General features: G+C 38.7%; 1 protein-coding gene across 1 annotated transcript; it reads right to left on the bottom strand.

Annotated features, from left to right (window-relative positions):
* Positions 1-1466: 1466 nt before the first annotated feature.
* LOC136282024 (uncharacterized) lies at positions 1467-16984 on the bottom strand. The gene is made up of 17 exons (XM_066169161.1): positions 16913-16984; positions 13164-13240; positions 11374-12025; positions 10425-10568; positions 9070-9173; positions 8651-8715; positions 8359-8555; positions 6660-6767; positions 5929-5947; positions 5431-5470; positions 3866-4139; positions 3017-3127; positions 2725-2915; positions 2451-2573; positions 2257-2327; positions 1920-1960; positions 1467-1612 (listed from the first exon to the last, which is right to left on the bottom strand). The coding sequence occupies exons 1-17, from the start codon at positions 16980-16982 to the stop codon at positions 1563-1565; spliced, it is 2337 nt and encodes a 778-aa protein (XP_066025258.1). The 5' UTR covers positions 16983-16984; the 3' UTR covers positions 1467-1562.
* Between the last annotated feature and the right edge of the window lie 4758 nt (positions 16985-21742).

Genomic DNA, 21742 nt, shown 5'->3' with positions numbered 1-21742 from the left:
GATTTTTACGATGCTGTACAACACAGAAAAATGTATCAACCTGACATAAAAAATTTCAGCGAAAAACAATTGTTTAAATAACAAAAGAAAAAGACTTTGTCTAATCATTAGCTTAATTAACAATCCTTTGATTAAGAGTGCAATTCACAGAACAGCCGTCAAATAAATGTCATAAAAACACTATTATTCTCATAAATTCCTCAACAGTTTTACACTGTACACGAAAATGAATATTTAGTCTGAAACATTAATTTTAATTTATATCACTTGTAACAAATTTCTAAAAAAACGTGTGTCTTTTCAAGACAAAAATGCTAAAAGATACACATGAAACTAAAGGAAAGTTGTACTGTTCTTCTCTTCGCTGTTAGACTATCGTTGTGTATTAACAAAGGATGAAAGGTTAACTTCAAATACACAGAGAAAATAGCATACGATCTCCTAGGGCTGCAAGACTTATCACTTAATCCTTTGCTCCATAACAATGCATACGCTTACACAGCAAGATCGTCAACATTAACGTAGAGTCGATCGTCGTAATTGCTTAAGTTTATCAGCCCCTGCAGAAAAAAAAAGGGTTGACTGACTTTTCGTCCTTCGTAAAGAGCGTGTTGATGATGAAAATATACTTGTAAATAACCAAAATAAAATAGACCTGCAACGCTCGAACACCTCGTAGTCACACAATTATCACATGCATTTGACAGTGGTAGATTTTAAATTTCGATACAGAAAAGAATAAAGAAAAAGCTAAGGAATATTGTAGTGTACCTCTCTGGAGACTAAACGAAAGGTTCGAAGCACTACACTGGTACTAACTCAATACAACCTTGCATTTACTTTGGGTTTTCATTCTATGAAAAAAACATACTCCCCTTCCGTGTTTTGTTAACAAGCTTTGGAACTTGTGCAAGGACACTGGGTGGAATCCTGTTATATCATTGTGACCTCATATTTAGGTAAAGTAGCTTCGAAACTTCCGTAATTTTCATAATAAACTTTAATACCCAAAATCTGCTACCCTGAAGTAGACGATATTCTGCGTTTTTAAGTCACCCTGCGTAAGCCAGATGGAACTTAAAACGATCAAAATTAGCTCTACAAATCTACCTTGTGCTGATTTTCCATTTCTTTGAGTTCTTTCCTCAGATTTTCAAAAGATGGTCTCAAGTTAGGGTCGTCGTTCCAACAGTTAGTCATTATGTCATACCTGTAACACAAAGACGTCAAGGATATATCAGTATACGTTCTTACTGCCCTCAGTTAGGATGTTGTTAGGCACAAAATGTTGCAATATACAGTAGGAAAGTTTGTTCCTTTCTTTAATGAACACAAGAGACAAACTCGTGATCATTGACTCATTCCAATATTTCCCCTAAGTAAACTCATTCAGAAAGAAGAACAGGTTTAATTTTGAGCTGCATACGCAACTTTCACGAGAAGAACTTTTCAAATAAATGTTTCCGCTATGAGAACGTACAAAGAAAACAACAATAACAACACAATCTTTTCATACAATTTCTCATCCACATGTTGTGGTTTAGGCATTCTGTATCCCTCCTCTAGCAACTTTGCCATTTTTTTCCATCTTTCCCTGGATACGGTGAACCACCTAAAATAAAGCGGGTACTCTCAATACACTTCAAGGGCCTGACACTTGTAAATATATTTCTACAATATAATTCCTCCACCATTGTTCCTTGTTTGTTTGTTTGTTTGTTTGTTTTTTTTTTTCGAATAAGTTCAGCGACTGAGGCAATATAAGGTGGCCTGGCAGTTACAAAACACAAAGGCAAAACTGAATTCCTCAGAGAATGGTACACCATGCTTACTTCATGACCACGTGTCAACACAAATGCCACTTTTGTTGACAAGTTGACGTTAAACTTAATAGTCTGGTTATTAATCTCGCGACCTACCAATCGTGAAGATCTCATAGAGGAGAACTCCGTAGCTCCATCTGTAAAACAAACGAGATGCATTAAAGGAAATAAACGTTCTGGTCTATACTGTTAAAAAAAGGTAAATTAAACATCTTCGGTAAAACATCGTGGGAAGCACACTAGACTTGTAATAGGAGCGGGACCTGGGCCGTGACTTATAACTCAAAGCCAGAAAGGGTATTACCACCCCTTCTAAATAGGATGCCTCCACATCTCCACATCAATTTTAAAAAAATACAATGCATAACATACATTAGACATCCAATCACTTTACCCAATTTGCTTATGGACCTTATGAAGCCCTTGTACTCACACATCACTCTTTGTAGAATATTTTCCGTACAGCAATGCCTCAATGGCAGTCCATTTAACAGGAAGACGTCCCTAAATTAAAAACACATAGAATTGGTCGGAAAAACTGAGGAAAAGATCATGATCAAGGACAAGTACAACTTCACCCACAGCAGACTGTTCACAGATCTCTAGCTAAGAGAACAAATTCGGTACCTTAGACTTCCGTTGATAAATCCTCTCCTCTTTGATGTCTCTGGCCATACCAAAGTCTGTTACTTTGCACGTTTCTCCTTTTCCAACCAACACATTACGAGCTGCAAGGTCTCGATGGATAATCTACGACAATTTAAAAAAAATCATTAATGTTAATGAATTGAGGGGTCCAGAATAATTGAACGAAAAGAATGAAAAGTAATGACTTATGTCATATTTCAGCAACATATGCCAAAGAAACAGTTCAGTAACTAGAGATTGCGTTCCTACTTACTGGTATCGATGACAAATACGACATTCCATCGGCAACTTGCCACGCAAACTTCATCAGCTGCTCTGACGTCAGATTACTTTGTGGTTTGATATCCGGGTCTTCGAAGTAAGTATCATTTAATCCACGACTCTTTCTGAGGTATCCCAGTAGATCTCCATAGGGTACGTATTCAATCAACACCATCAAGGGCCCTGAAAAGCATGGTAAACAGGGAAATATGCTTATATTAAGCCCTAGATCTGCTCTTTGTTTTGGCTGTTTGGGCGATTAAATTATACTTTTCCATATTTACCAGATTTCGTGACACATCCCAGAAATTTAATAACATAAGGATGAGCATCGAGTTCCTTCATCAATCGAAGTTCGGACAACAAGTCCTTCCTGTCCGACTCAGAGGCGTGATCTGCAAGATGATCATCCAACAGCTGTTACCTTTAAAAGCAATATCAGTAACTGGACCTCAGAAAATATCAGTTGATATTCTCTGACTTGCTGAATCAAAATAAGTGGCACATTTCCTTCCGAACTTTGAGGTCCGTGTTGTTTAGTGATTGAACATCCTATCTAAAATCACAATACTGTAATACTCTGCAAGTAAATATAAATTTCTATAAATTTCAAACATCATTCTCAGTCGTCAAATATAGCAACAAAACCCTTCATTCCACTGCTATACCAGTATCACCATGCTTTAATGATATTGAATTTAATTAGCGTAAGATTTCTACCAAACAATTGCTAAGAGGCATACGCTTAGCAGAGACATTTTTCCTTCTCCCGCTGAGGTTTAATGTTGAAAGGGACCACCCTTATGTTAATTTGAATTCGGAAAAACAGAGGTTTGGTACTTTTCAAAAGATGGGAGGGTAGCTGGTTTTAAATTGTCTCACGATCCTGATCAACTAACTGAGGTACGTTTAGTTGACCGCTGATTGTACTACTGCTAAATGAACCTTACTCTCCCCATTTAGGAAGGGCTGGGGGGAGGGGAGATTAGGCTTACTTTGCTACCTTCAGGATTGAGAAGAAGGCTGAATCTTTTCTGAATCTTAGGCTACCTGCCTAAGGCTAAGTCCTTCCAGGGGAGTGTTACCGTTGGAATTTCACTGAAACACATCCTATTATTTGAAGTATTTGATACCTTTCAACATCTTAACAGCCACAAGTGTCTTCGTTGGTTTCCCCTGAAGGCCTATGACTGTTGCCTTGGCAACCTGACCAAAAGCCCCTTTACCAACGACCTTTTCTAGAGTCACATGCTCTGTAGGAATCTCCCAACAGCGTGGTGATGAATATGTAGAGGTGTATTCAGTGACGGACTGGCTCGGTTGTGGACAGTTCGCCGGTGACCGATTCCTCTCATCCAATGCCATATACTGATGGCTTTGAGAAGCTTCCGCCATCTCAAGTTCAGTCTTTTGAGTTTAAAATAATAAAAGGAATCATTAACTAGGGCTACAGCGGAACGTTTTTCAAATCCACCTTCTTTTTCATTCCGTGGTTCATGTCAAAGTTTTCTTGGGAATGTGTTGCATAATATCATCATTATAATTATATAAAAGTAGAAAAATAAAATGTGCTGGCTCGTATTAAATTTTAAATTTTCTTCAGCTGTTTCCTGTAGGAATTTCATGACCACTTATGGCACTATCTTCCATTCTTTCGGAGTTACTACTTGAAGTGCGATAGTAAAAAATTAAAAAATAATAATATAAAGGTGCTGGCTCGTATTAAACTTTCAATTTTGTTCTTCTGTTTCCTACAGATTACACTGATGATCGTTCTGATTTGTGGTGGTGTTAGCTTCGTCTCTGAGTGGTACAATGTACTGGAGAAGCATTTTATAAAATAATATTATTGCAGAGCGAGGGTGGTACAGATACGAACACGGAATAAGTGAAGATAAAAGACAAACCGCCGCTGGTAAGAAATAATTTAATCAAATTTGAACGAATTTGTCAGCAAGGTAAATTTTATTCAAAGACACAAAACGTATCGCACTTAAGAAAGGGAATAAAGCTCCAGCCATGTTATTAAAAGTTTTTTTGTTTGGTAGTTACGCAATTGAAATGGAGAACGACGTAAACTTAGATCACCAATCTCTGTCAAAGTACAGACATATTATCCTCAAGCTCTTTGTCAAGACAGAGGGCATAGGCTTTCCCAATAAGGACCGAACAAGGCTAGTATATAACATTTTCGTTTTTTCCTTAAACCCAAAGGTGCTTGTAATTATGGGAATATCCTCCATAAACTAAACAATGTCACAGCGAGTAAAAGGTAAAGGAAATAAATTAAAGATTTACGCTTAACCAAAACATTTCTATTTGCGTAACGATAACGGTGAATTAGAAGACTTCTAGGCAAACTTCGGAACAGTAATCCAAACGAACAAATTGATTTGAGAACAAGGAAGCAAATAATTATTGATAAATTTAGGGCTTAAGATTGTGACCGAAGTCCGTGCTTAAAAATGCTGCCCAGCCGATAAAACATCACACATTTATGAAAAAATTGCAATAAAGCTAGGAATATACTCCGCGACCCACGAAAGCGTTACTGTGTCCATCAGCAGAGGTAGGAAAATCCGGACTGCGCTAAGAACCAATCAGATTAAAGGATTCGTTACCGTGCCCTCTTGACAAAAAAATGATATACCGTATTGTACCACAATAAGGTTAAGAGTTAAATCTTAAAGCGACTTACAAAAACATTCTCTATTTCCTCAATTGTATCTCTGTTTGTCCTAAAAGTAAAAAAAAAAAAATCACGTTTTCGGTCGCATCCGAATTCAATCGGAAGAAGCACGTTGACGATTTGTTCAGCTAGGAAAGCACACATTTAGGCACTCTTTAAGTATTAGTCATGAAAGGATTAGTGACAACATGCCACATTTTGCGCTGCTGCACTGAATCAAAAAAGGTTTCATAAAGATTAGGAACCAGGCATCTGTGCCTTTCATTGAGTGGACTAGCCCTAAGGAAAGATAACTATCTCTGAATAGTCCATTCTCAAAAGGTCTCGTGAGTAGTCTTAACGACACTACGTTACGGATGCTCTGGGAAATTGACTTTAGATGAAGCTCCTGCTCTAGGCGTAACTATCATAATCCATGCTTGAAATTCACAGTTGTATACAGTTTACAATCGATATCAAAAACAAGACATGAAATCGGACGATACTTCATCGTTCTAAAAATCTCACCTCTCTCTTCTTCTTGTTTCTAGAACGATAAAAAATTAAAAAGTATGAAAAACATGAAAAACGTATAGTGAGAAGAGAGCAAAGAAAAACCAGCTCGAAAAGTATATTAAGAGAAAGTAACAAATAATTCAAAGGCAATGCAGAATGATGTCTTCTGACATTTATTTCATTCTACACATGGTCAGTTTCAGTAGAAATTGGTCACCAGGTCTAGGGCTATAATTGTAATCATAGAATTATAGAACCCAATCAAACGAGAACATATAATCACGGTCGTGAATTTTTGGATATGTGTGTATTTCATAAACGCAACAGATTATAGAGGAGATTTCTCGTGTTCACCCAGCCTCACCTAAAAACCCAGAGGCTTCAGTGATACTCTGGTCGGCATGCCACGTAACTGTTTCTGATTCTCAAACTACATTTTATGGTATTCGCGCGCGTTGCGCGTTATTTCGCAATATCAGGTAATCTGGCCTACACAGACTTAAACCTTGACACTGAAAATTGATATGGACACTTTCTCGTACTCCATTTTTGTTCAGTGTTGTTTGCAATGGATTTGAGTCGTATTTTCTTCAATTTTCTTTCATCGCACATTTGCCACCTTTGTTTCAGGGAATCTTAGAAGTTTAGAGAGTAATCATTTTCAGTTAAAAAGTTTCATTATATCTTTTATAAACGGTCCCTTCCAAAATGGGGGCTAGAGTTGGCATTAATACTACTCTTACCATTTGAGTTCTTTCTCCACTTCCGTACGAAAAAGACAAATATCCCAGCAGCAACAGCCAGCGCGGCAATTGATCCAACCACTGCACCAACAGTGATCCCTGTGGCACCTTGAATACAAGAGTTGAACAACGTATGAAATATATGCCTCCTCAAACTAAATTATGGCAATCCTCCGCTTAACCGTTTTAGTCATGATGCCTTTTTCTACACATAACTTTTTATTTAATTCGTGACAAATTACTTAAAAGAAGGGGTTTAACTAAGTGTGAGAACCAAATTACAGGTATTTTTTTCCACCCATACCCTAACCTTACTTACTCTTTAAGATGTTTTAAAAGCAATTTGAATTACGAGCCAACCAAACAAATGAAAGTTCTTTGTTATAAACTGCACTACAGTTGTTAACTACTTGATAAAAGCTTTTTCCTTTACTCTTCAAGGCTTATTTCTAGGATTCATGCAGTCTGTATGCAGTTTATAAGTTTACGCGCAGGCACTTTCACGATCATTTCTCTAGCATAACTGTGCTGTATGTGTTGTGAGAATTTTAAGTAAAGTAATATACGTTGGATTTTGAGTCCAAATGTTTGCTCTCTTATCTAGTTGGTCACGATTGCGTTAAAAAATTTCTTACATTCTGCCGAATCAGAGCATCGGGCAAAATGCCTATTGTTCTCGCGACATTTACTTCCAGTAGCGAAAAAAAATTAGATATTTGTAATATTAGCGGAGAAGCGTACACCGTTCGATTTTTATTGAATGAGATCTTGCACCCTTCCTCCCATAGGAAATACCACTTTAGCCCATTAACTTCTCAGATCGAAGTTAAGAAACAAAGGCCTCGCAAGTTATTGTTTGAGCTTTTTATCACGCTCTACCCAAGGGCATATCCCTTTCCCACCCTGCAGCCCTTAGCTCTTGTGGTGTTATACAGAATGTAACGATACAATCTAACCCACAGAAAAACACTCAATCCCACAAACTAAACTACTTTATTAAACAGCGAATAATGTTCTTAACAAGGAGCGACTCCTAGAAGCAGTACAATACTTATCGTTAATAAACTTAATTAAGCCCACCACATGTTCTAGCTCACAACTGACACGATCTCACTACTGACGCAATCTCACTGCTGTCGCCAAAATTCCTTGAAATGAGCAATTTTCCCCAGTAACTCTCTCTCGGTAGAGCTTTCAAAACAGTCGTCGCTCCGACAACAACAATTACTCCTATTACTACATAGGCGAGTCTTTATATATATTCATAAAGTGTTCTGGAACATTCTAGAAGCTTACATAACCTTTTGAATAGTATTACATAGTAAATGCGTGACTTGATAAAATATTCTGGAAAGTTCTATGGTATGCAAATCAGTATGACTAAGCAGTATGGAGAAATCAAGAAGTGTATATTTACAATAATTACTCATAACAAGAATGATCTAAGATGAATATGTATGATGTTTTAAAAGATCAATACAACCAAGTACATCAACATGGATACCATAAACAAGAAGAATGTTCCAAATAGATGCTGAACATACTTGTGCAGCGTGCATAATGTGTGTGTGTGTGTGTGTTTCGCTTGAAAGTGATTAAATCTCATTCCATGATTAACCACTCCAATTGAAGCATATCATGGACTAAGATTTCTGCTACCAATCAACTGTGATGTTTGTATCGAAGGATTAAAACTTACTGCCAGGTGACGTTATTGTGCCTGCTTCAGTAGTTCCAGTTTCGAAGTCAATTTGCAATCTTGTCCTTTTTATAGCACTCACAGTGAAGTCTCCAAGCTTCCCATCTCTGGAAGCATTACGAAGTACTATTATAACATCTTGCTCTTTTACTTTGGAATCGATTATGAGTGCAAGGTAAAAAGTTGCACTTTCACACCTTGATTAAGACAAAAAACGAGGGTCATTGCAAGGCGAAGTGCCTTAGAAACCGGAAAATTATAATTCATTTGCTGATCCAGGCAATTTACAAACCTGATGTTACTTTTCAACTGCACACTTTTGAAACCTGCAAATCTCCAAGCAAAAGCGTCTTCCATCTAAAGAAGGAACAGAAAAGTGAAACTGAACAGGAGTTCGAGGAGTTCATCCAGCACCTTAAACACCAACACACAATCAGATAAACATATGAATGTTCACCGACAAAAAAATTTGAGAATATCACTAATTTGACATCAAAAACCTCTTTTATAAACGTTCATGGCATGCCCATGCAAGCGCTGAACAGGCTCATCTGGAATTTTTTAGTTCATTAAAATAGGTCTCTATTTCTTTTGATAGCGGGCCATTATCGAACGACAGCCAAAACTAAAATTTTAACTGTATGTAACGACAGAAATAGAAGAAAGAAATAAAGATATAAATAGAAATATTGCTCTAAACAAAATGGTTACCACTTCCTTGAGTCTCGTCAGTAATGAGGATATGTCGTATTTCCCATCAGTACAACCTTCACTGGTGATGACCATGGTTATGTTAATCAGTACTTTTACCATGACTGTACATGTGAATAAAAAGACACTGCAATTAGACACAAATGAACGTAGACTTGTTGATATTTTCTGACTTCATTGCATATCATGATTAACATTTCATTTCCCGCACTAAAGTAAATACCATTATCTAGAATGTAAACAGGGACTAAGAGCCGACCGCTTTCACTGAGGGGTTAAAAATGTAACAATCAGGTCAATATGTTGGAAATGGCATCAAAGAGGACTGTATTTTTTAAAGTTTCAAGGGGAAGCATGCCCTTTCACCTCTATAGGAGCAAGAATAATTTGGGTATGATTTTCTATCAAGAGAGGTTCTTAGCTACACTAGTCTGGTTTCTTTCTGACATTTACACGCATGATACATGTAGGTTACTTTATCATAATAACATTTTTCATATCGCTGGCAGCACCCATAGGTAATATGAGGCGAGTCCCGTGTTCTGACTGGCTACCGAAACCGTTAGGGATTGTTGTGTTTGATCCTGCGCAAGAGGAAGAGGTACATGGAGCGGTTATTTTTGGGCAATGTCGGCGATGAAGTCGCAAAAAACGGCAGAAGAGAGTCATAAAAAACCCTCGTGGGTTTATTGTGCTACAAACACAGATGGCTTTCTCTCTCGGCTCTGGAAATAGATAAGTTATTCTTGCTTCTTATCAAAACGAAATATTTTTACCCGATACAATAAATCATTTATTGTCCAAGCTCGTTCGATCATGATGGCTGGATATTACCCTTGACCGAACCTTTGGTCAATATTCCCCCCTTGGGAGCTATTGCGCAAAGCGATTAATTGCCACATGCCACGCGACACACCTTTGTCTATTCTTTATCGGTTATAGTACCTGGTTTCAGTTTTGTTAGTGCTCTCGTAGCATGAACAGTGTTTTGTCAAGTGGTGTTGTTTTTCTCGCCTACCCACCCGTTTCTTGTTAAGGCCTTTCAGGTGAGGTGGCAGAGAGATTTCGCTTCCTCGTTCGCTCCAATTTTATTATTCTAGGAAATAGACTTCTCTCATAGCCAAAACAGACTATGCTGTTGTTGTGTTGGTGGTGGGAGGAATTACGCATATATCCTGATCGATGTTTTAAGCATTAAGTAGAACGTAACACTGGAGAGCCTTTTGTTCCTTTGAACATTTTGAATTTTCATAGACAAAACCGAAATGATCCTCTTTAGGCCTTAGGACTCTTATGAATCGATAATGATTAGGAAAAGACCAAACACTAATATATATATATATATATATGTATACCTTCACAATCTGCCATATTAGATGATCTGCTGTAACCTTCTTTACACGTGCAACCAGCTCTGCCAGTATTAGATGCTGAATTTGCAGGACAAGGTATACATTTTGCATTACCAACAGAATCCTTATAGAAGCCTCTCTGACACTCTAAAATGAAACAATGTAAAATTTCATCAACATGCCTTTCCTTCAGAGCCAAAAGAATATCAACTGATATTCTCCTGTTCAGAACACATCAATATAATGACCCTCTAACGTGCTTTTTAGGCAAAAAATTATTGCCATGCAAATGACTACTGTCTATGACAGAATCTGAGACACATTTTGATAACCTTGGCAATAGTCATCAGCAGAGGCTTGGTTACCTAGACAATTCTTTTTGTCTTCACTCCTTACGACTCTCATAATGACCGTCATTCAGGTTTTTGAATAACATGCGTCTATAAATTTAATGCAACCTCTAACCTGGGGTTTTCAGACCTAAATACCAAGAAATGAAAACAAAGACCCGAAAACGAAGACGCTAAAATCAACACCCCGTATTTTTGCAAAACCAAAAAAGGAAATGAAGAATCGACCAACAAAAATTGACAAATGGGGGGGGGGGGGGGAGACAGGATTTATGAATTGGAAGACCTGTATTTTTTTATAAATTCGAAAATTTGCATTTTTTTCTTCGTAGTCCAGGTCGAAATTCAACTTATCTCCCTGCACAGCTGCACTTCTCATAAATATAGATTTATTTATCTACGTCCACCGCTTGAATTTATATGAACATGTGATGTATGACCAAACGGTCCATTTTCATGTAAGTTATGCATCGAAGCTTCTCTAAGCTTTTTATCAAACGATGAATAAAAGGGGTGGTCATTTAGATGTTTAACCATTTAAATGATTAAATTTTGTACCCAACGCTTCGGAGGAAAATCCAGATTTTAAGTGCAGCACTAACCTTTGCATGTGAAAGATCCATTCGTCAATTCATAGCCATAATTGCAAAGGCAGGCTAAGTTATCTGTAATGTTCCACTCCCCATTACTAAGGCACACGCCAAATAACTTTTTGTTGTTTTTCGTAATCGAGTTAGGATCTGCACATTCTCCTTCTTGTTTGGTTAAATTGCTGTCATTTGCGGGAGCAACTGTTCTTGAAAATCTAACCATTTTGGAAGGGACCGTTTCAGAGCAGAAACGATATCTCACAACAAACTTTCTTATTGCCAGGCAGGCTCCTTGGTCTAATAACGCTAAATAAATTCCCTTTGCTTTTGTTAAAACTGACCCATAAAATATGTTTGTTGCGCGCTCCCGAAGCGTAGATAGAGTTTTTGGAGTTATAACAGTTTCTTTGTGGAAATTTAGTGGTTTTGGATCTGGATTTAATTTGTAATCAGTATGATAAGAATACAGGGAGAAGTTTGTTCTACAGAATGGCCCCTCGTCAGCTAAGGAGCAGTTAAAGAGGATATAGGTCACTTCGACATCGAGTCGTGCAGCATTCTTGATGTTAATGAACTTTGTTATTAACCAGTTCTTTGGTTCCTCAATCGTGTAAGCAATATCACAGACGCTGAAGTAAGACGACACCCTCTTAGGACGATCCCACTGCAAGAGAATAAAAATCCAATTATTGATCAATCGTGAAGGAGTAAAATACTCACTTCGAAAGTGATGGTCTGTGCACAACATACATATACTGAACGTACACTGTACTGGAAATTTCTGCACATGTGTCAGGCAAGTATGGAGCATTATCAGATGGGCTGATATTTTAACTGTGTTCAACATGAATCAATAATTCTAGATTAACAAAATCTAATTATCAAATTACATATTATAATACACTCCAAATGGCATTATTTTACAGCGTGCGTGCTTTTTCATGTGATATTTACCAAAAACTTTACTGTTTCATACATTTAGGCTTTGATCTTTGGAATGATGAATACTACTAATTGTCACTGACTTATAATCGGCTCTCCGTTATTGAAATGCTAAGTAAAGTCATAGGAAGTTCAAGTTTATTGGAGGATGGGAAGAAGGATACTGAAATTGTTCAAGATGAAGAGGGAAAAAACATTAGTTATCTAGTTTATATAACTACTGTTTAAAAATGAGTTTAATGAAGTTCATCCTAAAGAATTAGTTCCAGTGCTAATTTGTTGAAAAATTGACACAACAGATCTGAAAAGGAAATCGAGTGTTTAGATGAGAGAATAGAAAGTTCTCTATTGCTCCTATAAATATTTTGTTTCCAATACCATAACAAATAAAGGAAAATGTTTCTTATTTACTTCTTGACATGACTATAGGTCCTAAGGTAAGTCAAAACTCTCTTATTTTAGGTGACCATTTGTTCTTCAGTTCACTTTCTTTGCACATAAGATGTGCCTTATCTTAACTAAAAATACAGTACATGCCTGGACCAAATCCATGAGAAATTATCATTGGTTTGAGTAACGTAGAGGCTTGAGTTACAAAAGTTTTAGAGCACCTACTGTACATCACCTGTGCATGTGCTGGTTTCTCTGGGCTCATATTTTCTCTCTTCCTGCCCACATATATTTGGATTTCAACCGCCCATCGCCTACTTCATTTTCCAATTTTTTAACCTCTACCTTGATTTCCTTGGTAAGCGGGGATTACTATTACAAAATATGTATAGATGTAATTGATAGCGACAAAGTTAATGTTTAATAATACACGTTTTTACGACATGGGCTATCAAAATCAAGTAACTCACCCCTGCTCCGCTTCTACTTTCTCTAAAGATAGTCCAGTACCGTGCGCCTGTTCTAGTCGGTTCCTCCAAAAGAGTTTCTGCAGACGAATGTTATAAACTTTTTTGTAATAAAGTTCGGATATAACGCCCACTTTCATTGGTAAGAAGAGCATGTTTTATCAGAGTACAAAACACGAAGCTGAGTAAAATCTGTCACGCTATCTGCCAATTTGTATAATGTCTGTTCATCGGCTTTGACTTCTCGTAACGAACGCATGTATTAAATTCTCCGTGATTTCTTAAGTTAAGAATTTTTTTATCTTGCTGATATTATGGAGGTAAAATAAACCTGTTTTGCAATTTTTTTGTAACATGCGTGCTCATTGTAAAGTTGGCATCAAACCAGGTACCCTAGTTTCTAATTGAATTAATCATCCACTCCCGTACATCTCGTATGCAAGCCTCCATTGCAGCAAGAGCCGAATCTTGAGAGGCACGAGCACCTGGTCGAAAAGCCAGATACAGCTTTGTGTCGTCGGCATAGCAATGCACTGTGGGTAAGTGTTGAGTGACAATGTCGAACAATTGACTCGTGTAGATGGAAAACAATAATAGACCGAGGCCGGAACCCTGCGGTACACCAAAGCTGATGTCAAACTTGTCAGAAGTTGCACCTTCTATTACAACCTGTTGGAATCTGCCCGACAGGTACAAACGAAACCACTCCAATACAGTTCCACAAAATACAAACTTATCCTCAATACGCCGAAGCAATACCGTGTGATCGATCGTGTCGAATGCAGAGCTCAAGTCAAGGAAGACCAATAACGTTACATGTCGTTTGTTCATTTTAAGTAAGATGTCATTATCAACACGAAGTGACGCAGTCTCGGTGCTGTGGAACCGCCGATAAGCCGATTGCAGCTCAGGGAAAAGCCTGCGTGCCATAACTGCTTGTTGGGCTGCTTTCTCTGCAAGTTTAGACAAGAATTGGAGGTTACTTACAGGTCGATATTTCTTCTCATCAAGTTCCAGACCAGATTTTTTGAGCTTGGACTTGACCAGCGCCCCTTTCCACGAAATGACCCTGTTCGAGGGAGAGATTTACACTGGACGATATAGCGGGTGACAGTTCATCCAAGCACTCCTTAACAACACTGGTAGGAAGAGGATTAATTACACATGACTTCGTGGGTACATTCGCAATAAGCTTCCTCACTGACTCCAACGGGAGAGCCTCAAACGCAGAGAAGGGTACTCCGGCAAATGAAGTAGCCCTGACTGCTTCTGAATCAGCGGCTGACTCACTTGCATCTAGCTCACAATGAATGTTCCTGATCTTTCAAACTTTCGTTTGAGGGTTGACCATGGTTTTGCTTCTAGTCGCGTCATGCTACGGAAACCGGGGTAACCTCTCACCGGATAGACCACTTGGCTCGAGTACAGATTCTACTTTACCTTCTGCATGTATCCACAAGTTAGGAAATCAGGTCAGGAAAATGAGGCTGCCTAAGGTCAGGGAAAAGTCTGGGGAACTTCTTTCTAAGTCAGGGAAAATTTATGTTTTTCAGAGAAATAATCTAGTAGGTCTTTATAGAAATGAGGTGTAATTAAACTGAATTGGGTCAACACGTCACCGTGCTCGACTCTTCTCAATCAAGACTAGTACACAAGAACGACCTTCCGTTAAAATTGTCATGGCGATCATTATCACATAACGCCAAGCGTGAATAAAAAGCACAGAAAAGTTTTGTGCAGAGCTTATGCATCAAATTTATGTAATAAGTATTGTATCCTTCCTAAAACCACTTCATCAGAATAAGAATGAGTTACCAAGCACAAGTATGGCTCTGTACAATGATAGTTTCTCGACATAGACAAGTTTCTTCCCTTGTGAATATTTTCCAAATCTGCTGGCCTCCTAAAATCCTCAGACCTTTGACAACCTAACTTCATCCAAACTTTGGCAACTGGGGCGATTAGCAAATGAATGACACGTACAACCGAGCCTATTTCCACATACACACCCCTTAATCTTGTTACCTTATTCTGGACATGGCATTACAAACATGGTAGATATGCTGCAAATTTTCCAGTTCCATGACTAGTTATTTCGTAATGGTGTCTACAGGTTGTGGGAAATGGTTGGGGTGAAATATATAACAAGTATTTGCCAGTAGATGGTCAAATGAGAACTTTTTACAGATCAATAAAATTTATTGTTGTGTTCCATGTTAATATGTTGTCACAACTCCACCTTCCATAGAAATCATTTATTTGCAAACATGAGAGAAATACCATCTAGAACTTTTCAACCTCATTATTGTGGCTAATAACAACATCAACTTTAAAACTAAAGAAAAAACTTGATCGATAATTTGAATTGATTTCTGTTATGTACAAATGAAATCCTAGTTTTTTTTTCTAGGTTTCTACAAATATCTTCGTGGACAAATCTTCTCTTCATCATCAAGTTTTAATTATGATATTCTAGTTCTAGCTTCTCTTCCTTTAAATCAAACTTTCGCAGCGCGAGAAACATGACAGAAAACTTTCGTTTTTCAGTAGCGAAGATCATGGACAGTTGGTTTGAAGACACTGACATTAAAAGCAATTCCGGCAGATATTATCAAATTAATAACAGAAAAAATCTCAAAGAGAAGTCCTGTATTTCCAGCCAGAGGACAGTTAAAAGTGATTCTTCTTATTAATTTCCTACGCTTGTCAAAGGAGGTTGAACGCTAAGGAAAAAACAATGGAGCAAGCGGTCATACCTTGCAACTTCAAGAGAAGATATATGAGAAGCCCATACAATTCTGCGTATTGTTCTACGAAACCACTATTCTCATCGACTGGTGATGTCTTTATTCGAAGTCGTTTCGTTACCCTCTCCTTTAATTTTGGCTCATTTTCCCCAACCGAAATTATTAGTCACGCTCAATAGAATATAATTGCAACTGATACTGACATCAAATACTGCATGTGACTAAAAAGAGCTCCGCTTTTAGGCTTGACGAAAACTATATATTACGTGAATGGAACTATATTTCAGTTTTATATTAATCACTTGGCGGAAATCCAGTTAAAGTTATTTTGAAGCGAAATACATAACAGCCTAAAATTATCTGGTCTGTATCCAGACATATGAAACATAAGAAGTAGAGAAAGTTGATGTTGCCTCAAAAATAGGTCATTTACGTTGATCCTTCGATCTCATTAAGCTCGAAATTCGCATGATGTTTAAATTACCCTAATTTACGCTGAGAAAGGTTGAAGTATCAACTGAAACGCCCTTCTCAAAGATCGAGTTTTTGGTCAAAGTCCATCGTCTAGAATACACAACAGTTATAACATCGATTCATGAAGGGCGCTCTGACCTCGCCTTCCAGTGATAAACGGAGAGAAGAAATGTAACCGCCTTTAATAACATTCTACTTCTTTCATTTAACATAGGTAGCTTACTTAACGCTCAAAAGTGTCGCACGGAGAAGTTCGACTCTGTTTCAGGCGTTTGGTCAGAGTTGCACGAAGTTCAGGATTTACCGAAGCCATGTAACAATTAATTGTGGTAACAACCCGTGGGAGCACAATCGCGGAAAAATGCAAAAACATGTTTCTTATGAATTTTGTTCGGCTAGGCCGCTTGAGTGGCTTTCGCATCGGAGTCGTGTAGCGCGGCAGAACTTGTCGAACTGACTGCTTGCTGAACATAATTAAAAGGTTCATTCAAGGAATAAAACACCTTTCAGTCGTCTGGTGTCAACTCTTACCTGCTTCTCCTGAAACTTCGCGCAAAATAGCGATTAGCCATAGAACTAAAATTGCACGGAATAACTTCATCATCAAGGTTTAAGCGATTAGTGGTCACATGAGACATATTCATCTCTTTATAAAGAGTCAAAAGATGACACCAGGGCGAGGCCGGAAGACCAGCATGCCCAAATCTAATTACCATACAGAAAAGGTCTAAAACAGTAACCACAGAACTGGGTGGAGCAGGCGATGTGCGCACTTTGGTTACGTTGCATCATAGAAGTAAAAGGAAAGTAAGTCATTTGCATCGTGCAGCAGTCGTAAGCGTGTGAACATCTTTTGTGGCAGCGAGAATAGCGTGAATACATGGAATGTAACAGAGATTCACTGTTTGTTGCCGATCGTCCGAAAGTTAAAATGTGTTGACGGGCCTGCGCGACTCCAGACGTTCCTTCGTGACAAATTCATTCTGAGGAGGCACTTGACGAGTTTCAGAAAGAATCCAAATCGCAGTTTTGCTGAGAATCTATTCCCATATGACAGCAGTTACACCCACAGCCGATGGCTGTATAAATATTAAAATTCAGAAATTTCGTTCCTAGACGAAAGATATTTAACTGGGAATCGACCCTTGACGTGCAAACACACTACAAAGACAGAAAGACCTTCCAATGCACGGATTTTTATACGTTTCATCCATCAGGCGCAAATAAAGAATTCGTAAAAGGAGAAGTGCTGCACCTCTTAGGAACGAATTCGTCCTGCTCCACATTTAATAAAAAGCGTACAGAGTTTCAAAATACGCATAAAGAGTGGAGGATACCCAGATGACAGTTTTGGGAAGTATATCTCGGGAGTTATTTCTGCCGGTGAGAAAGATTAGCTAAGCAAAGTTAGGAGCACAAAGAAGAAAATAATTTTTTTGCATAATCTCATCCGGCTTTGCCTAACATAAAGAACTTATGAATAAGGCCCGGGTCGCACTACAGTCAAAAACAAAAATTGGCCCACGCGAAAATTTCTAAAAATTTGAAACCGCAAACGGAAGTGCCAAAAATTTGAGAACATTTTCAGGGTCGCACTACAATTTAAGACTACATATCACTGATCAGATTTCAGATCAAAACACGCGAACTGCGCGGCAAATGTATTTTAGTAAACATGAATGCGAATCAGGCGTTTTGCGTGGCTATTGCCGTTTTACTTCTTCAAAATATTAACATCCAACAGCAGCAAATGTTCGCCATTTTCATTCTGTATCAGAATATGAATATTTTGAAATGCTGAACATTGCTCTTCTAAGAAGACGACGACGTTTCCGTCAAGTTCGTAATAGGCCCTACGCGTGGACTATTCCTCGGCCAGCCGAATCGTGGTTCGATCTCCATTATAACGACCCGACAATTACAGAGGAGTACTTTCGACAGCAACTAAGGGTGAACAAGAACACGTTCGAAACAATTCTCCATATCTTGGGCCCGAGATAAGAAAGGCGAAACACGAATACTCCTGAAACGATTTGACAGTGGAATACCATTTGCAGTACGTAATGCTGTAGCCTGTACAGTGTTGCACAACATCTGCATCAGAAGCGGGGATGAATGAGACGACGAGGAAGAGGAAAATGATTTTGGCCCTGGAGATCAAGCTCCAAACGTGATCGGAGACGGGGATAACATAAGAAAAAATCCTTAAAGACTTCCTTTAAACCTTCACGTGTACCCACACTAAAGCTGCCCAAAGTTTGGTTTCGGTTTTTTTATTATCACTCTGTTTTCAACAATGATCCATTGCTAAAAAAAATGATTTCTTCACATATGAGATTATACAATTATAATAACATTGTACAATTGAAAAAATATAAGTCAAAACTATAACGGTTAATGTTGACGTCTAAACGTCCAGACACTCCGAAATAAATCGAGGTCAGTCATTGAGTGCTTTTAAAATCATGTTTTGTAAAACAGCTTCTCCGGAAGCGACAATGTAACAAATATATGTATTTCAAATAAAGAACTGTAACGCTTTGTTGTCTCTATATAAGACTGATGCAAATTCACTGTTTCAGTCATTTGTTGTTGTTGCCGCTATTTTGTAAGAAATTTGTCAGGGCCCCAACTAGTGCATTCATTGTGTTAGCTTGCTGCTCTTGCATCCTTTTAAAGCTTTCCATCATTGTGTTCATTTCCTTTCGCTGTTTCTCCATTCCTACCAAGGACGCTTTAATCAGGTCTCCCTCTTCATCGCCTTCTTGAGGTCTAGCTCTTTTACGTTTCTTTTTACGCTCCGTTCGAGCCTCTGGGCTTGTGTCTTGTCCTAGTAACTCGTTGTCCTTGGACTCAGTTGCGTCGGACTTGGCGGCAGAATTTGATGCACTCGCTCCCGCTTCGGCTACGTTACGTAACGTAACAACGTCCCTGCATCCAAGAACAGCATCCATTTCATCGTAGAAGACAGTTTTCCATCTGTGTCCACCCGTCTGATGACTGTTCCAATCCTTGGCCTTTTTGTATCTCTCTGAGATATTCTCGATGAGATATTTTCTTCTGGCATTTCTCTCCAGAGCGAGTGGTACCAAACCTTCGATTAATCTCCCGAGCAATTTCTTCCAAAATCTTCCGCGTGTCTTTGCTTTCCAAACGCTCATGTCGATCAGTCCAAAGGTTTATAAGTGCTTTCTGCTCTTCGTTTGTCCATTTATCGTACTGCTTTCTATTGGACTGAGCAGCATCTTCCGCTTCCACATCTAGGGCATCGTTCACAGTTCCGTCGGTCGAACCACTCGGGCTATTGCTCGATGTTGTTGTTGGACTGATGGATCGGCTAGCTGGGTCTCCGACTGCCAAAACACCGCTAGGCCCTGGCAGTTGCAAGTCTGGTCTAGCCTGGGGATGGTTGTAGTACCCGAAGTCGACAGGAAAAGATCCGGGCGGATAATAATATGGATATCGTCCTTCCATTCCGAAGCACGTGCGTAATAACAATTACAAGTTCCCCCCGATACAGTTAGGATCAGCCTGCAATGGGTCAAATCGATTAGCGATGACAGCTCCGGAAGCGGCTTCCTTTGTTTTTCTCGATTTTTTCAAAATCAGCCTGCCCCACTCATGCAATACGGCGTCTCTGAAGTTTGGTCGGTTTTTCCAATTTTTTCCAAACTGGCGAAAAGCCGGTCGCATTAGGAAACGTGACATGATGACAGATTTTTAACCTAAAACAAACACAATTTGGAACGAAATTTCACAAGTGCGACCCGGGCCTTATAAGGAAATATCACCTTAAAACTGATCGCACTAATGAGAATTATTACAAAGATCGGATATGACGCGCGCTGTCATTGATTGAAAGAGCGTGCTCTAACAGGGTATAAAACATAGAACTGAGATGAAGCTGTCACGCCATTTGCCAAACTGTGCTACGGAACACGCGAGCCGTCAAGTACTGAGCAGCAGAAGAACCAAACAAAGGTTTGTAAACATACCGAGCGCCACACTTACGTTATTATAACGTGAGCAGAGAGAAAAATCCTCGAAGAGAAAACGAAATGGATAGTCCGAGTTTTGAAGGTTTTTATGATCGCTTAGATTGGTTACCGTTTAAATTGCAAGGTTACGTACGGTAATAAACATCAAATACAGCTAACACTCCGATAGTATATATAGTTTCGTGTTCAAAAACGACACAGAACAAAACGGAAGTGATAAAAAATATAGCCAAACTGGCATAATTGTTAAAATTCCTAGTTATCATGACGGTGTCAGAGAGACTCAGCGATCATGCTGAGGTCCGTCGCGGCTAGCTGATTCTGGCGATCTCCGGTCATCAGAGTGAAGCAAGTCTCAGAAATTACAACGGCCGCCCTTCGAGTAAACAACTAAGAGTTTGCTCTATTATCCTTTCCGATGCGTTGGGCAGAAGGCCACATCACAACAGCCGAGTTTTACGGCGCTTTTATCGCGAGCGCATTTATCGCGAGCAATCTCTGTTCCAGTTTCTAATTGTTATGTGGAAAAAACTCGCGTCTTTCAATTCGGCCAGATTTCACTGAACATTTCACTTCGAGATTTTGTATTAAAGACTAAAAAACATCGAGCAAAAGTGTTGATTTCCACCAGCCGAATTATTTTTTTTCTGTTGGAAGGTGTTACGGATAGAATTTTGCCTATTCCATCTAAAAACCACGTTTTCCATCGGAATCTATTGGTGTGCATTGGATGTGTATGGAGTCATGTGCGATGTCGCCTTGCACTATATAGAGTATTCATAGATCAAGTGAGTCCTTTCATTGCTCTACTTCAACCGTCCTTTATTCAGTACTATATTTACCATACAATCACCTTAAAACGGTAACGCTACGTAACGCAATAACAATAGGCCTTTAGCGGCCCTAACCGGTCTCAAACACTAGCGCTAATAAAAACACGTACAAAACACGTATAAAAACACGAATACTGTTGGAAAGCGTTTTCGGAGCGTTTTGATCAGGGCTGTTAAATTAGGTTAAAATGGCCATCCAAATCTTTGAGAGGCTTCAAATTATGACGTAAAGCAAATTAGATCTTAGAAAAACCGGTCTCAATTCCATACTAAACAACGTTTCGTTTGTCCTTGAATTCCAACTGAGTACGCGACAAATACGAACAAAACATACTTCTTCCGATTCTGTGTGAGTCAAATTACGATAAACTATGATTAAAAGAAAAAGATATAGCCTAACTTTGAAGGATTGTTTTGTCAAAATCTGCCGCTTTCTGCCTTTTCACTTTCTGATAACGCTTCCACAATGAAACGTAATCAGGGTGCGCACACTGCCTGGGCTGAAATGCTAAGTAAGGGAAGGGTAAAAG

Source organism: Pocillopora verrucosa, chromosome 6, assembly GCF_036669915.1.
Source record: "Pocillopora verrucosa isolate sample1 chromosome 6, ASM3666991v2, whole genome shotgun sequence".
In the NCBI taxonomy this organism is placed as follows: domain Eukaryota; kingdom Metazoa; phylum Cnidaria; class Anthozoa; order Scleractinia; family Pocilloporidae; genus Pocillopora; species Pocillopora verrucosa.
This window is presented reverse-complemented; position numbering and strand designations above follow the sequence as displayed.

Bases quoted from the DNA above. Each gene is read 5' to 3' on its own strand.
- LOC136282024 (XM_066169161.1), bottom strand. From the start codon at position 16,982: ATGAAGTTATTCCGTGCAATTTTAGTTCTATGGCTAATCGCTATTTTG. The intron at 8,716-9,069 runs GTAACCATTTTG...TTCCTTCTTTAG, and splicing joins TGACGAGACTCAAGGAAGTG to ATGGAAGACGCTTTTGCTTG. The intron at 2,916-3,016 runs GTAAATATGGAA...CATGCTTTTCAG, and splicing joins GGGATGTGTCACGAAATCTG to GGCCCTTGATGGTGTTGATT.